We start from the raw sequence: 18,156 nt of genomic DNA, 5'->3' as shown, positions 1-18,156 counted from the left end.
TTCAGGAAAAATTTTGGAAACAACCGACACGTGGCTAATCTCAATGTTATATTAAGCTAAAACAGCCGGGAAACTACGACAAATATGCCCTTAATAAATTGATAACTTTTAAAATTTATCATTTATGTAGGTCAATGAACTCGGAGTTAAACCTACTTATACATAAAAATTACAAAAGGTGTATAAAGCTTTTTAAAATATCATTTCAATACATGAGTTTAATCTTTTTTTTATATATAAATAATATATAAATAAGGTGAATAAAGTTTAATTAAAAACAAGTAAGGACGGGACTGTCTTCGGCTATGCCGAAGACTTCATACCTTTCATGAATGGGGCTGAACAATAATCTTATCCCATTCGTAACCTCCAAATAATCGGCTGTATAACATACAAGATATATAGGGAACAGATGTACACACCTAAGCGATTTTTAAAATAAATATAAAATAAAAAAATAGGTAGGTACTTTTTGTGAGGATGCAAAGTTTCACGATTTTTATGGTCTGCATGTGAGCATGAATCACGTATTTCAACAATATATAAAGTAAACGTAAGCATTTGGTGAAATTTTAAGCTTCAAGCAGTAAAAAAGGGGCACAAATTACAGTTTATATGGGGTATATAATATATATACCACCGATCCCTATGATTTTTTCGGACAACAATATATGCTATATACGTAAGCATTTGGTGAAATTTTAAGCTTCAAGCTGTTAAAATGGGGCGGAAATTGCGAAAAGTTTCTTATCTGAAAAATCGGTTGTATGGAGGATATATGCTATGATCCGGCCGGTTCCGACAAATGTCTAATCGGACACCTAAATACACCCGTTCACCAAATTTTATCACGATATCTCAAAAATGGAGAGACTAGTTTGCATACAAACAGACAGACGGACATGGCTAAATCAACTCAGCTCTTCATCCTGATTATTTCGGTATACTTAATGGTAGGTCTATCTATTTTCCTTTAAGGACTTACCATTTTGGGATTCGCGACGAAATTAATATACAATTTCATTTTAATTGAAGGTATAATTAGTAAGATACTTTTACCGCAGGATGTGCGGTCCCACCACATTCTCCAGCAAAAACATCCAAAACTTATATAAATAATAAGATTTTGGGTAATGAATAGTTGGGTTGTTTTCCCTCCAGCGGGTTAGGGGGCTTAGAATATACGAGCGGCAGGTATGCGAGGCGACTAAAATACCCAAATGATTAAAGGGGTTGTGAAGGGCAAAGGGTTGCCAACGCAATTTATATCTTCTCCAATCCAATTGTCAACCTTACCTACACGTGGCGAATCCTGTTTCTTAACATTCGAGGATCTGAGGACCGCAAGTTCCTCATGGAACTAGGGGGTGGGCCGGGATGCCCTAGAAGGTTCGATGTGGTATGTGGTCATGTTAAATCATTCCCGAGATGGTCGGGCTTCTACCTTAATGGTGCTTTTTACTGGAACGTACCGGATCTATATCCGGCAAAGGACAGTCAACATCGATAACAGTCCTCTAAACCATCGGGGAGCGTCTTTATCGCTACAACAACAACCAAAACGATTGAAACTCAATTTCTATATTACCATAGAAGCCGTCTAAAAATCATTAAATTTTATGAATATGTAAATGATGACGATTAAATACATTAAAAATTAACATCTCATTAATACTTAACACAAGATCTTGATTATGTCAGCCCAATTAACAATGGGCAAGGAGTTTTCCTCAAAATTTAGTGCACTGCTCCCGACAATGGTTTTGTGACAGTATACATTTATATCCGTATGAAAATAGATAGAAATAAGTAAGTGCAAAGTTTTGAAAGAAATATTATTTTGAAATAAAGTTTTAGAGTATTTTGCCAAGGTCCTGCTCATTCCATTTCGTTGGAATATCCATAATAATCTTGAATTTGCTATTTTGGTAGAGCAAAAACTATTTGTTCAACTGGTTTAAAACTTTCAATATACTTGATTGCGTATTCACAAAAATATAATAGGTTTATTATAGGGAAAATTTCTATGGAAATGTTATTCTGAGAAGCTTAATTAGCTTTTGTATTTTCTATCTAGAGAGGGTTAAAATTTGGCAAACACTTTCAACCGAAAATTTCCACAAGCTATAATGGGCCGAGTAAATAAAAAAACAAAAAGATTGTTTTTGTATAGCTTTAAATTAAATAAGAAACATTGTTATTTATTGTGTTAAACACGTGAAGTCTCGAAAAAAAGCTTTTGCTTATTTTATATTCGCATGACCGAATATGTATAAATAGCGCCCACAAAATTTAGCTTGATTCACTTTATACATAAAAAGCGGTGGAAATAGTCACTAAGTACAATGAATTTACGCAATCATTTTGCGCTCCTGCTTGTAGTGTTGGGCTGTCTTTTGTCCTATACTATTAGGGCGAAAGACAGCCCAACACTACAAACAGGACCGCAAAGTGATTGCGTAAATTCATTGCACTTAGTGACTATTTCCACCGCTTTTTAACCTCTATATAGATAGCTAATTAAGCTTCTCAGAATAACATTTCCATAGAAATTTTCCCTATAATAAACCTATTATATTTTTATGAATACGCAATCAAGTATATTGAAAGTTTTAAACCAGTTGGACAAATAGTTTTTGCTCTACCAAAATAGCAAATTCAAGATTATTATGGATATTCCAACGAAATGGAATGAGCAGGACCTTGGCAAAATACCTTAAAATTATATTTCAAAAGAATATTTCTTTCAAAACTTTGCACTTACTTATTTCTATCTATTTTCAAACGGATATAAACGTATACTGTCACAAAACCATTGTCGGGAGCAATGTACCAAATTTTGAGCAACACTGCTCGCCCAGTGTTAATTTGGTTGACATAATTAAGATCTTGTATTAAGTGTTAATGAGATGTTAATTTGTAATGGATTCAATCGTCTGGTCATCATTCACATATTCGTAGAGTTTCAAGATTTGTAGACGGCTTCTATGGTAATATAGAAATTTAGTTTGAATCGTTTTTTTGTTGTTGTAGCGATAAAGACACGCCCCGATGTTTTTGAGGAGTGTTATAGATGTTGATTGTCCTTTGCCAGATATAGATCCGGTACGTTTCAGTAACAAGCACCATTAAGGTACAAGCCCGGCCATCTCAGGAATGATTTAATATGACCACATTGTACATTATTGGCCATCCCGCCACCACCCCCTAATGCCATGAGGGACTTGCGGTCGCCAGAGCCTTTTGTAATTTTTATGTATAAGGAGGTTTAACTCTGAGTTGATTGGCCTACATAAATGATATTCTGGTCAGAGTCTAGGCAGTTTTTATAAGCAGCGTGTACTCTTACAAAAGGGTATTATAACTTTGATTATATAATGGTTATGGGCAAACGCATAATGTAAAGTTTCAAATCAATTTTTCTTTTAAATGTGTCTACACAAAGAGACTATATTCGTTTTCATTTTTGAAATCTAGTTTATACGGTTATTATGATCAGCCAGTTAGGCAAACATTTTAAACTATGTAAATAATGCAATGTACCAGTCGTCTACAAAAATTTTTGAAAATAATTTAAGTAATCGAATAGCGATTTAAAAGGTGATGACAGCTTTATTTTCAAAAATTCGCCACTGGTAAACTTACAATGACTGTGGGAAACAATCTTGTCGGAACCACGTTTTTTAATATTATATGACACTTCAACTTCCGGCGCAGTACGATTTTGAGATTAGTCCATCGATTTCGAAAAACAAAGTACATGGAACTTTTAGTTATGTTTGTAGATATGTCACCGTGCTGCCACCTTGTATGGTTTCGCCATGAAAACAATATAACGCAATTGAGTGAATGAAGCTTGGGAAAGCTTTTATAGGAGCTTTGTGTTGCTATAAAAAATTCTAACACGCTGTCTTCATGAGACATTTTTTGTATCTCAATATATTGTTCTTCATCTGATTTAAAAGTCATAATTGAAGTTCGTTTACACAGAATTGGTTTACAATATAAGCGAGAGTTCCACAAAATACAATGTTTAAGGCTAAAGGCTTGGTTTATCGAAATTACAACAATTCAACTGATTATAAATTTATTTTAAAGCAAAAATTGTTCTCTTTTTTATACTCAGTTGAGCAGAGCTCACAGAGTATATTAAGTTTGATTGGATAACGGTTGGTTGTACATATATAAAGGAATCGAGATAGATATAGACTTCCATATATCAAAATAATCAGGATCGAAAAAAAATTTGATTGAGCCATGCCGTCCGTCCGTCCGTCCGTTAACACGATAACTTGAGTAAATTTTGAGGTATCTTGATGAAATTTGGTATGTAGGTTCCTAAGCACTCATCTCAGATCGCTATTTAAAATGAACGATATCAGACTATAACCACGCCCACTTTTTCGATATCGAAAATTTCGAAAAACCGAAAAAGTGCGATAATTCATTACAAAAGACAGCTAAAGCGACGAAACTTGGTAGATGAGTTGAACTTATGACGCGGAATAGAAAATTAGTAAAATTTTGGACAATGGGCGTGGTACCGCCCACTTTTAAAGGAAGGTAATTTAAAAATTTTGCAAGCTGTAATTTGGCAATCGTTGAAGATATCATGACAAAATTTGGCAAGAACGTTACTCCTATTACTATATGTCCGCTTAATAGAAATTAGCAAAATCGGAGAAGGACCACGCCCACTTTTAAAAAAAATTTTTTTAAAGTAAAATTTTAACAAAAAATTTAATATCTTTACAGTATATAAGTAAATTATGTCAACATTCAACTCCAGCAATAATATGGTGCAACAAAATACAAAAATAAAAGAAAATTTCAAAATGGGCGTGGCTCCGCCCTTTTTCATTTAATTTGTCTAGGATACTTTTAACGCCATAAGTCGAAAAAAAATTAACCAATCCTTTTGAAATTTGGTAGGGGCATAGATTTTATGACATTAACTGTTTTCTGTGAAAATGGGCGAAATCGGTTGATGCCACGCCCAGTTTTTATACACAGTCGTCCGTCTGTACTTCCGCATGGCCGTTAACACGATAACTTGAGCAAAAATCGACATATCTTTAATGAACTTAGTTAACGTGCTTACTTGAACTCACTTTATCTTGGTATGAAAAATGAACGAAATCCGACTATGATATGATATCGAAAATTACGAAAAATGAAAAAATGCTATAATTTATACCAAATACGAAAAAAGGGATGAAACATGGTAAGGTAATTGGATTGTTTTATTGACGCGAAATATAACTTTAGAAAAAACTTTATAAAATGGTTGTGACACCTACCATATTAAGTAGAAGAAAATGAAAATTTCTGCAGGGCGAAATAAAAAACCCTTAAAATCTTGACAGGTATTACATATATAAATAAATTAGCGGTATCCAACAAATGATGTTCTGGGTCACCCTGGTCCACATTTTGGTCGATATCTGGAAAACGCCTTCACACCACTCCCTTTTAAAACTCTCATTAATACCTTTAATTTGATACCCATATCGTACAAACTCATTCTAGAGTCACCCCTGGTCCACCTTTATGGCGATATCTCGAAAGTCCACCTATAGAACTAAGCCCCACTCCCTTTTAAAATGCTCATTAACCCCTTTCATTTGATACCCATATCGTGCAAACAAATTCTAGGGTCACCCCTGCTCCACCTTTATGGCAATATCTCGAAACGGCGTCCACCTATGGAAATAAGGATTACTCCCTTTTAAAATACTCATTAACACCTTTCTTTTGATACCCATATTGTACAAACAAATTCTAGGGTCACCCCTGGTCCACTTTTATGGCGATATCTCGAAACGGCGTCCACCTATGGAACTAAGGATTACTCCCTTTTAAAATACTCATTAACACCTTTCTTTTGATACCCATATTGTAAAAACAAATTCTAGGGTCACCCCTGGTCCACCTTTATGGCGATATCTCGAAAATGCGACCACCTATATAACAACCACCGCTCCCTTTTAAACCCCTCATTAATACCTTTAATTTGATACCCATATCGTACAAACATATTCTAGTGTCACCCCTGGTCCACCTTTATGGCGATATTTCGAAACGGCTTCCACCTATAGAACTAAGGTCCACTCCCTTTTAAAATACGCATTAGCAACTTTCGTTTGATGCCCATATTGTAGAAACAAATTCTAGGGTCACCCCTGGTCCACCTTTATGGCGATATCTCGAAACGGCGTCCACCTATGGAACTAAGGATTACTCCCTTTTAAAATACTCATTAACACCTTTCTTTTGATACCCGTATTGTACAAACAAATTCTAGGCTCACCCCTGGTCCACCTTTATGGCGCTATCTCGAAACGGCGTCCACCTATGGAACTAAGGATTACTCCCTTTTAAAATACTCATTAGCACCTTTCATTTGATACCCATATCGTACAAACGGATTCTAGAGTCACCCCTGGTCCACCTTTATGGCGATATCTCGAAAAGGCGACCACCTATACAATAACCACCACTCTCTTTTAAAACCCTCATTAATACCTTTAATTTGATACCCATATCGTACGAACACATTCTAGAGTCACCCCTGGTCCACCTTTATGGCGATATTTCGAAACGGCATCCACCTATAGAACTAAGGCCAACTCCCTTTTAAAATACTCATTAACACCATTCGTTTGATGCCCATATTGTACAAACAAATTCTAGGGTCACCCCTGGTCCACCTTTGTGGCGATATCTTGAAACGGCGTCCACCTATGGAACTAGGGATTACTCCCTTTTAAAATACTCATTAACACCTTTCATTTGATACCCATATCGTACAAACGCATTCTAGAGTCAACCCTGATCCACCTTTATGGCTATATCCCTAAATGGCGTCCACCTATAGAACTATGGCCCACTCCCTCATAAAATACTCTTTAATGCCTTTCATTTGATACACATTCCAGGGTTTCCCTCTGTTCATTTTCGTACATGGTTATCTTCCCTTATGGTGTCACCATAGCTCTCAACTGAGTATGTAATGTTCGGTTACACCCGAACTTAACCTTCCTTACTTGTTCTTTATTATTCTTTTAAATTTCGTAAAAGATTTTTGGGCCTTGAAATCGAATGTATAGTTTAAACATGAAAACTGATGAAAGACTGATGCCAAAGCTGGTTTTGCGATTGCATTGGGCACGTATTACGTTTTACATTCGTGATCGAAACTAATGTTAAGCGGGAGTCATTGGTGCCGTATGTCGTATCGCGGTAGTCGTACCCCTAACGTTATCAGCTGTTTATGGTTACGACGGTAAACCAAAAACCAATTGGTTGGCTACGATACCCTTACGACCTTAGCGGCACCAATAATCGATTGCATTGATTCCCATAAGGTTGGTCGAATCAGCTGTTATAAGGTTACCGATACGGTTACCGATAAAGCACCAATGTCTGCAGCTTTAGCCGATCCCGTGACCTTGGAGGAACAATTTTATCTGTGATTTAGACCTCTCAGTCACAGCGGCTTTTAACCGTGACTGTGACTGACAAAAAAAAAAACTAATACCACCACAACAGGAATCAGTTTTCGTGATTCTATACGACAGCATGACACTGCTAATACGCGTCCAAAAATATGGAGATAGGTGTCAAAAGATGCGTATTGACCTCGACATCAATAATCCGGAAGGCGGCAAATATTTTTTTTTTTTTGGGTCTGTCAAGAGATATTTGCGAAAGAAATTGAAAATTTTCATGTGGTTGTTGTAATTTTGTGATACCCACAAAAAAAATGTGAACATAAGTGTTTTGCGCGGATATAGTTTTTGTCTCCAAACCGGTTTCGGAGCACTCCGGGGCAGTTTTCTGCGTTTTCGTTAATATTTTTTTAAGGAGCTCCTTCGGATTATTGTTGTCGAGGTCAGTATGCGTCTTTTGACACCTCTGTCGATATTTTTGGACGCGTATTAGCAGTGTCATATAGTGACAAAGAATTACCTCAGTTTTATATTTTCCCCTGCGGATTGTTTTGCGAATAATAAACTCTGTGTAATTTTTTGGGACATCTACTGTTATTCAGTCGCAGCTTAAGTAACTTGCTCATTGGATTGGTTCATAGCATAGAAGCGATTTGTTCCTGTGATGAGAGCTATGTTTGAGTCTGTGATTGGTAACGGGAAATAAATGCTGTCACAGGTAATCAGTCAAGAATATTCCTTGTAAGCTGTCGCTGAAGTGCACTGTGATATTTCAGTAGCTGTGACAAAATCACAGGTACACGGATATTTGCCAACTCTAATCGAAACCTATTTTTGAAATCACAATAGCACTGAAATGGTGCATCGGATTAATGAGAAATGTATACTAGCGACAAATCGTACTCGTTAAATCCATAACCCAATATAATTTTTAGAAACAGTTTGACATTTGCATACTTATTGTGTGAGTAAAAATGGTTTTCAGTCACTGATCGTAAAACTTAATACAGGCCCAGGTTTAAAACTGACTTAAAACCTATGGCTCAAAAGCCTGTTTTATATATAATTTTATGGCGAATCTAAATCTGATAACAGCAATAGCTTAACAGAAATGTGGGACCCTTAATAACAAACATTCAAATAAAAGTTTTTGAGTTAACTGCAATTTACCAACACAACCAATCAGTATTTGTGAAAATTAATAAAACTTTTCAATAAATAGCTATATAAAGCAGTTACATCTTTTACTGTTTAAAGATCGCGCGTATGATATATGCCACATTAACAGCACTATGCGACAAAATCAAGCAGGTCCTTGGTGAACTCCACAAACAGGCGTCGGACCTTTATGCCGGGAATTGCCCGGTGAAGCCAGTACTCAAAGAAAAGTATCCAAAACTTGCGGAAGAGGAACGCATACTCCCCAGGGAAACGCGTGTCACTCTTGCTCAACTTCGTTCTGGATACTGTAACAGGTTAAACTCTTACCTATCCAGAATCAACCCCGACACACAAAATGTATGCCCCGCTTGAAATGTGTCCCCACATGACACCAACCATCTCTTTAATTGTAATGTGGAACCAACGCCTTTACACACCTTTCCTTATGGTCCACCCCTGTTGAAACAGCAAATTTCCTTGGACTCCCGTTAGAGGATATTGATGACAACTTGTGATCGGTGGCGGGCGTTAGGTGGGGCGAAGCACTGCTACAACAACAACAAAACCAACTTTTTTTATGATATTGAGGCTTGAGTATAAAAAGTATTATCTCTGTTTTTCGAAGTTAGCCTCCAAAAACAGATATCGGCTTTCGAAGTTCGAAATTCTACATTTCCATATTTTATTTTTTTGTTTTTGTTAACGCGTTCAGCAAATCAAAAAAGTAAAAATGTGGTCGTAGTCTCCTCTTTTCCCTTATTTGAAGGGTTGAATTCTTTTTTGATGAATTTAGTATAACAGCTGTTATACGAGATGAAAAGTCAGACAGTCCCATGATAGTGGCTACAATTTTCATGTCTGCACATACTCTCACTGGAATTACTCGTACTGTAATTTTTCAAAAAAGAATTAAGCCATTCAAATAAAATAAAAAGGCGGACCACGACCACATTTTTACTTTTTTAATTTGCTGAATGCGTTAACAAAAAAATAAAATTTCGAAATGTAGAATTTCGAACTTCGAAAGCCGATATCTATTTTTTGCAGGCTAACTTCGAAAAACAGAGATAGTCTTTGTCTATATAACCCTCAATCTCTACAAAAAAGTGAATTTGGTCCAATACCCAGCCGGCTGTTGCACAGTGAAATCGCTTGAAAACATTTCAACTGAAAAGCTCTGCGTTTAACATGAGAAATGTTACGTGTAGACTACAGGTAAAATTGCTTCGCATGAAAGTCTATTGAACTAAATATTAGTCATTTGAAGCATTGTAAAGGTTTTCAATGATTTGGATTTAAGCCGGTCAAGAGCAGACCTTTAATCTGGGGAGAAAAAAGCAATTGAATTTATCTACGTACGTACATATAAATTGAAAATTTTAAAAGCAGATTAATTTGAAGACATTATAGTGAAAGTGCAAATACGTTTGTAATCAAGAGTGTACAGGAGTTTATTGAAACTGCGTGGGGAAAAGTAAGTATGTAAGTAAGTGAGAAGTAAAAACAAAGAAATTTTGCTATTAAAATTTCTGTTAACATAATTTTTCACGTTCGACAATCGATGAGGAAACAAATACTACGTACGTAGTATAAATAAATAAAATGAAATGTCTTCCTAAAATGTTAAAACATATGTTTCTATAATGAAAGCATATGTATGTATCACTCACTTTTGTATCATCAGCAAGAGAGGAAGTGTTCGTGGGGTGCTCACTTTCATAAATATATTTAAGAAGTTTTGGTGTTTTATTATCAAAAAAATGAATTGTCTTGTCTGCAACGAAAGGGTTGAGCGCAATAATCCAAATAAAATTGATTGCATCGACTGCAAACACTTTTTTCATTGCAATTGTGTAAAATTAAAGTATGTCGATATAGAATTTTTCAAAACAACAAATAATAAATACCGTTGTGACAAGTGTAGTGCAATGCGAAGGAAATCTCTTCAACAAGCAACAATACCTACACAAATAGCAGAGAGCCAACCCCAGCAATTGCCTGCTGTTGTGAGACAGCAAGAAGCGCTAGCAGTGGAAGGCAAAGCAAATCACTGGGTGAAGTTGAGCAAGTGAAGAAAACAACAATAGATGCTGATGCAAACAATGTTAATGATGACGGAGTAACTCTTCAACTCTTATACAATGAGATAATTAGCTTGAATCAAATAAATATTGACTTCCTCGCAACAATACAACAGCTAAAGGAAGAAAACAATGAACTAAAAAGTAAAGTGAAGAAAATGAGTTGAATTGGAAGGAACAAAAAAAATTAGAAAAGTCAATTGAGATAGTGGGAGTGCCGATAACTAATGAAGGGAATGCTAAAGAATGTGTCAAAAAACTGTTCAGTGATGTATTGAATGTGGTGGTTCCTGATGATGAAATTGAGGAATTAAAGATAAAACATATAAACGTAAGGGGACCTTCACCAGGAAGTAATGTTAAAAATATCTGTATCAAATTCAAGTCGTATGCAAAGAAGAAATTAAATACATCGGTTTTTCGGGCACGAACGCAAATTGTAAAAATATCTTCATTAATAATTGTTTTGCGGGCTATAACCGTGCTTTGTTTTTAGAAGCTACAAAAGTTAAAAAGGAAAAAAATTTTAAATATTTGTGGCTAAGTAACTCAAGGTTACTTATGAAAAAATCTGAACATGATAGAGCTGTTGTCATAAGATCGTTTGAAGACCTAGCGGTTTTCTCTGTTTAGTTCTTTATTGTTTCATTTTTCATTTCATTTTTCATTTCATTTTTCATTTCCATAAATGAATACTAGAACGTTTTTTATAGACGACAGCTCTAATATAAATGTCAACATAAATATCATAGAAGATTTAAACTCTTTAACAGTAGAAAGTAATACGTTAACCGTTGTTCATCAAAATGTGAGAAGCCTTAGACAGAATTTTAATTCATTATGTTTGAACCTGGAAGCCTTTGCACATCCTCCAGATATTGTTTTTGTGACGGAAATATGGATCTATTCTTATGAAGTTAATGATTACCATATTCCCGGTTACGATTTCTTCGCGAATAATAATGATTCATACTCGGCTGGTGGTGTCGGAGTATTCGTACGCAACATATATGAGCACGATATTTCACGTTTTTGTCTACCAAGTGCGGATATTTTAAAACTTAAATTGAATATTAATAAGGAACTAATTAGTTTCGTATGTGTTTATAGACTTCACTCAAAATCGGAACAGGTATTTCATGAAGAATTTTCTTCTGTTTTAGATGTGGAAACCACAGCGAATTTAGTCATATTAGGAGATATCAATATTGATTAATAAGCGCTAATGCTACAGTAGATAACCATCTTGAATTGTTGGCCAGTCATGGCTTAACATCTTTTATTAATAGTATTACCCGTCCAGTTTCTGGAACAAATATAGACCATTTTTATGGACGCTTTGATAATAGTACACTTAGCCCATCTGCTGTTTTGAACTTTGATCTTGAAATTTCTGACCATTGTATGACTGGACTGAAAATCAGTTGTCTTAATAATGTGCGTAATGTTAAGAATAAGAGTCCGAAAGTCGTTCAAAAAATAAATTTTAGCGCTCTTTGTAATTCACTTCGTTACGAAAAATGGGAAACTGTTTATTCTAAAATGGATGTGAGTAAAGCTTACAATTTATTTTTGACTACGCTTCAATCGCACATAACAAATTCTAGCTTTGTTACTTCACCTAAACGTTCTGACTATTCTAAAACCCTGGATCAATCGCGATCTACTTAAGAAAATTAAACTTAAAAATAAATTACGCGTCAAATGTCGCAAGCATCCTACACACACTCGCCTCCGGAAGCGTGTAAAACACCTCACATGCAGTATAAATAAAGAATGTCGTTATAGGCATGACAGTTTTTATAAAAAATAGATTTTTAGCTGCGAAGGGTGACATGAAGAAAGAATGGAATGTCGTCAACGATATTCTTAATCGGAATAAGGAAGACCAAACTAATTCGTTTGTTCTAGATATCGACGGTAAACTTGTTTCTCACCCGTTAGAAATTGCCACTCACCTGAATGATTTTTTCATTACAATTGGTAAAGAGTCCGCTCCAAATAATAATAATATACGCTGCACTTGCAATAACCGCTTAATTTACTCTGTAGATACTTCTCCAGGTTGTAGTTTCTTCTGTGAACCAATTTCTGGGTCAGAGATTTTAAGTTTAATAAATTCTTTAAAAAATACTGATTCTTCTGGGAATGATGGTATCTCAAATCGTACTTTAAAGAACATTGCTTTCTATGTTGTTGACATTTTAAAGCATTTATTCAACCTAAGTATAGTCACAGGTGTGTTTCCAGCCGATCCAAAATGTGCTATTGCCATACCATTACATAAGAAAGGTAATAAGAAAGATAAAAATAACTACAGACCTATTTCTCTCTTGCCATCAATCTCTAAGGTTTTTGAGAAGAGTGTTAAATGCATAGTCTTGCAATACTTGGATAAAATCAAGTTTTTTAGTCCATTGCAATATGGATTTCGGTCAGGAGTATCTACTAAAGACGCTCTTCTTAACTTATGCTCGTATATTTATAAAACAATGGATGTAAAAGGGACTTGTGCTAGTCTTTTTGTTGATATTACAAATGCTTTTGACATGGTTGACCATAATATTCTTTTAAGTAAGTTGCACTCAGCAGGTTTCCGTGGAAACGTTCTAGATTGGTTTAAATCATATCTAAATTTAAGAAGTCAAAAAGTGAAAGTAAACAATAATCTAAGCTCACCTAGACTAATTGATTTTGGTGTCCCGCAGGGCTCAGTCCTAGGACCAATTTTATTTCTGATTTATATAAACTCGCTTTTTTCAATGTCTTTTGTAGGAAAAGTCACAGCAGTTGCCGATGACTTGGCAATCGCATATAGATCAAACAATACTTTTAATCTTTATGGGGATATAAACCACGATGTGGGACTCCTAAGAGAATGGTTCACTTCTCATAAGCTTACTGTAAGCAATAAAACTAAACTAATGTATTTTGGTCTTGGTGGAAAGGAAGCAACTAGTGGTGATATTATTTTTCACTCTGCAAGTTGTTTGCGGCACGAACTTTGTACTAGTGCTTGTATTAAAAACGAGTCTCGAGTTAATTATTTTCCTTACTTAAACTGTGACGCAATGTGTTTCAACGTCGATGTTGTCAATAATTTTAGATGGGTGTTATAGTCGATCATAACCTAAGCTGGTCTTCGCATATCTCAGCTATGAAAGTTTACTTGCTAGCAACTATTCGCTCTTTTTATCGCCTGCAAAAACTATGTGCAAATAGTGTATTGAAAATGATGTATTATGGACTTGTACAGTCATAACTTCAATACGGCATAAGTTGCTGGGGCAGTGCATATTCTTGTAGAATTCGACCACTCTTAATATTGCAAAAGTGTCTTATACGAAGAATTTTTAATGCTAACCATTTAACGCACTCGATGATTCTCTTTAGAAGATTAAATATTCTCCCTGTAAGAAACTTGTACTACTTTAAAGTATTAAAAATGTGTTTTATGAGAAGTGGTTATCTACATAGTCCAATATACACGTCACGTATGTTAAGGAGCAATTCTAATGCAACTGTTACTGTTCCTGCCTCACGCACAACTCTTTATCGAAACTTCTATACCATAGTATCGTGTATGATTTTCAATAAGCTTCCCTAAGATATAAAAACAATTCGAAGAATAAGCGTTTTCTTAAAGCAGGTAAAACTATGGCTTCTTGGGTTGGGCCATGAAGATATTGAAGTTCTGTTACGGCCTATCACATAATTGGCTTCCAATTTAAAACATTGCAACATATCTTATTACTACTTTTTTATTTTTATTTAATGAGTTCACTTGTAAGTTCCTTGCTATATAATGAACCGATGTACTTTATTTCTATTGAATTTAAATACGTTATTTTATTTTATTTTAAAAACTTTTATTTTGATACATTTTTTATCATCAATTTGTAACCTTTATAACATTGCAACACGTTTTCTTGCTACTTTCATATTTTACACAGTATGCTCACTTGTAAGTTGCTTGCTACGTAATGAACCGATGTGCTTATTTCTATTTATTTTAATTACTTTATTTTAATATTTTATTCATCATCAATATTAAACCTTTCTAACTCCGTTTAAATGTTATTTGATTGCACCCCGCATTCTAACTTCCATTGTAATCATTAGAAGAAATGGCGTTATCACTGTTCTCATTTTGATCACTCAACGCCATTAGCTATTATCTTATTGTATCTACTTATTGTATGTTCACTAATGTACTAATGTTAAAATCTGTTAAATTTCATTCATAAGATAATACTGAATAATAATAAAAAAATAAAAATAAAATAATTATTCGCTCCAAAGCTTTCCCCAAAGTGTAAGTTGCTTTCATACAAAGAGATGACCCAGCAGCAAATAGACGTTATGTTAAGTGATCAACCGTTAGTGGTATATCTTTAGGATTGTTCATAGGCTTGCACTCCCTACATCTGGTATTTCTGACGAGGCTTATTTATAAGCATGTATGCCCATCATGATCCTTGAGTCTCTATAGAGATCGGAGAAACTTTGTAAGTCTAACAGCGTTAGATTCGCACACAATTTTAAGAAATGTTCAGCCCCTCGCTTCTAAACACACCTTTCCTGCTTGATGGATCATATGCAACTCCTGTCTCCTTTTGATTTCTTTCATATTGAAAAAAACTTTGGACTACATGCACATATGCAAATTCTGTGAAGTTTTCAGATCCAAAAATTTAATTTTCCTACTAAATCAATCTAACCTTGAAAGTCTCCTATATACGGATATCAAATGAAAGCTGTTGATGAGTGCTTTAGTACGGAGACGGACTGGGACTGGGATTAGGACTGGGACTGAGTCTCGGTGGGACTGGGACTGAGACTCGGAGTGGGACTTGGACTGGAATAAAATATATACCACCCTCTGGGACAGGCAATAAGGGATGCAGAAGAATGAGAAGAAATTGAGAGAAGAGAAAAGAGAGAAGGAGAAGCAGATTGATAAAAGGATAGAATGAGACGAAGATGGAGATAGATGAAGTGAAAAAGACGGAGGGAGGAGTGAATAAAAGGATTAGGAAAAAGTGAAGAGGGGGGAGGGCAGAGTCAGACGGAAAAAGCTTATTAAAATGTATGCAGGTAAGCCAAATTTAGGGCAGGACAACGTCTGCTGGGTCTTCTAGTATAAATATATAATCACACACCTCCTTATCAAACGTCAGTCGTTTATAAATTGTAAATAAACTCATTCGAGTATTTTGTTTATTAGCGTATAAAGCAACGACATGAGATTATCAACATTTCGTATTCTCTCGGCTATTCGCCAAGCGCTATTGCAACAAGTGGAAAATAAAAGCGCAAGTGCTGTACTAAATTTTCAACAATACCGTCTAAAACACAGTGACTTAAGTAATAAGATGATTTCACCAGTGCCATTTACAAACGATTTTTTCTTTCGTCAGGTAAGTTAAATAAATAAATTTGAGCACATTTTTTAAAAAACTTAATTTATTACACCAGTTGTTTGATGAAGCGAGCTGGACCTACACATATCTCTTGGCTGATACAAATACGAAAGAGGCGATTATTATAGATCCAGTATTGGAAAAGTCGAAACGTGATGCATATCTCGTAAAGGAATTTGGTTTTAGGCTTAAGTATGCTAGTAAGTATTTCGGTTTACACTTGCGTAGAGAATAGTTTGGAAAGTGTTTTGTTGTGGTAGGACTTTGTTGTTGTATTTATTTTTTTGGAAGTTTACATTTACATTGCGCCATTAACTCGATAATAAACCCTAAACTCGAGTTCATTACGCAATGTGAATGTTAAAGGCGGTGACACAATGACATTTTTCATATAGAGGCGTTTAACACAAGCTTATGCATTCCAATAACATCGCCACAATCAACCAAAATGTTGCGTTTGTAAATATGAAGGAACTTCAGACTTGGCAATTGAAGTTTATTAGGCATTTCCCATTCACATACAAAATTTCGCGAAGCACTGTTGTAAACATTCTCCATATACAACACAAATACTTGCTAACATATTTGGTGTTGCTGTTGTTGTAGCAATGCTTCGCCCCACCTAACAGCCGCGGCCGATCACAAATTGTCATCAATATCCTCTAACGGGAGTCCAAGGAAACTTGCCGTTTCAACAGGGGTGGACCATAAGGAAAGGGGTGTTAGAGGCGTTGGTTCCACATTACAATTAAAGAGATGGTTGGTGTCATGTGGGGACACATTGCAAGCGGTGCATACATTTTGTATGTCGGGGTTGATTCTGGATAGGTAAGAGTTTGTCAAAGTCAGATGGCAAGCCTGGAGCATAAAGAGATGAGAGAGAGCGAAATCACGACGACAGCTACGAAAGGAGATGAAGAGCAGCTAGTCAGTTGGTAGATGAACGGCCATCACGACAAACGTACTTAATTTTGTTATATTAAATAATTAAACTTTGTATTGTACTTTTTCTAAATTCTTTTATTAAATCAAATTCCATATTACATCTTAAACAATTGTCGGTCTTTAAACATTTCTTAACAACTCAGAAGTGGGATTGTATATCCAAACGCCTACAACAAAACGAAACGTTGTACAAATATACATATGTATGTACGTACAAGAAAAAATTCTTCGAGAACTTTCAACGTGGAAAGCAGCGCAAATTGCAAGTGGTTGCTAAACTGCAGCAGCTTTTGGACAGAGAAGTCTCAACGACGCAGTCAGGTATTAGTACTGCAATAAAACGCCACAACGTATCGTCAACGTTGTATAACGAAAATTATTTAATACACGAATTTTGCAACGAATTGCAAATACGCAAAACGTCAAATTTTGTAGAACTTTTAAGCTTAAGTTCACAAACAACGATCAGCAGATAAACGACAGACCAGTTGACGTCGCAAACCAACAGAGGCGCTAGCTTCACAGCGCATACATTTTCGCCTGCGCAGCTACGAAGCGAATCGACTTCAACTCATCGTCACTGCTGAAAAAACCAACGTACGCATTTGAAGAGCAAAACACACACATCCATAGGTATTAGTGTGTAACATAATTTGTAGCAAAGCAAATTAATACAAATAGGAATATACAACGACGAAAAATCAAAGTAAAATACAGCGGAAGAGAAAGAAATAAGAACGGGTAGTATAATTTTAGCACGGCAAATGCTAAAATTTACAAGGAGGGTGAAATAAAATATAAACGAATTGTATTTTCTAGTAATAAAATATTTTATTTTACATGCACAATGATCAAACTGAATACGCTAAGGGTAATTCAGTTGAATACACTGCTGCGGGCCAATGGTTTGCCAACGACTGGTATTAAGGCAGACAAAGTATCGAAGCTTCAAGAAGTTTTAGGCGTGGATGAAATAGATCCGGCAGAACTTGAAGACGAGGGTGTCGAGTCAACAAATGATTTAAGAACACAACTCAACAGCTTGAGCGAAGCAATGGCTGGGTTAACGTCAGCACTTGGGACATTCAATTTAAA

General features: G+C 35.5%; 2 protein-coding genes across 6 annotated transcripts in view; both read left to right on the top strand.

The window, feature by feature from the left end:
• The window catches only part of sprt (PDZ domain-containing protein sprite), a 63,204-nt gene that overhangs the window by 26,960 nt on the left and 18,088 nt on the right, over positions 1 to 18,156 (top strand). The window contains exon 1 of one of the 3 annotated variants that reach the window (XM_067774291.1): positions 9,947 to 10,086. The exons of 1 other annotated variant lie outside the window; for it this stretch is intronic. The gene's annotated coding sequence lies outside the window, so the exon portion shown is untranslated. Of the gene's footprint in view, positions 1 to 9,946; positions 10,095 to 18,156 lie in introns of those variants that run through there. One more of the 3 variants, XM_067774292.1, reaches the window with a different exon arrangement.
• The window catches only part of LOC137244788 (persulfide dioxygenase ETHE1, mitochondrial), a 57,261-nt gene that overhangs the window by 26,539 nt on the left and 12,566 nt on the right, over positions 1 to 18,156 (top strand). Inside the window, exons 1-3 of one of the 3 annotated variants that reach the window (XM_067774295.1) lie at positions 9,946 to 10,086; positions 15,921 to 16,113; positions 16,172 to 16,316. In XM_067774295.1, the coding sequence (XP_067630396.1) occupies positions 15,937 to 16,113; positions 16,172 to 16,316 (322 nt within the window). In that variant the 5' untranslated portion in view covers positions 9,946 to 10,086; positions 15,921 to 15,936. Of the gene's footprint in view, positions 1 to 9,945; positions 10,087 to 10,602; positions 11,025 to 15,920; positions 16,114 to 16,171; positions 16,317 to 18,156 lie in introns of those variants that run through there. The other 2 variants (XM_067774294.1, XM_067774296.1) reach the window with 2 other exon arrangements.

The sequence above is a fragment of the Eurosta solidaginis genome, chromosome 3, assembly GCF_040869045.1.
Source record: "Eurosta solidaginis isolate ZX-2024a chromosome 3, ASM4086904v1, whole genome shotgun sequence".
Taxonomy (NCBI): Eukaryota; Metazoa; Arthropoda; class Insecta; order Diptera; family Tephritidae; genus Eurosta; species Eurosta solidaginis.
Note: the sequence above shows the minus strand (reverse complement) of the source record. Positions and strands in the feature narration are given on the sequence as shown.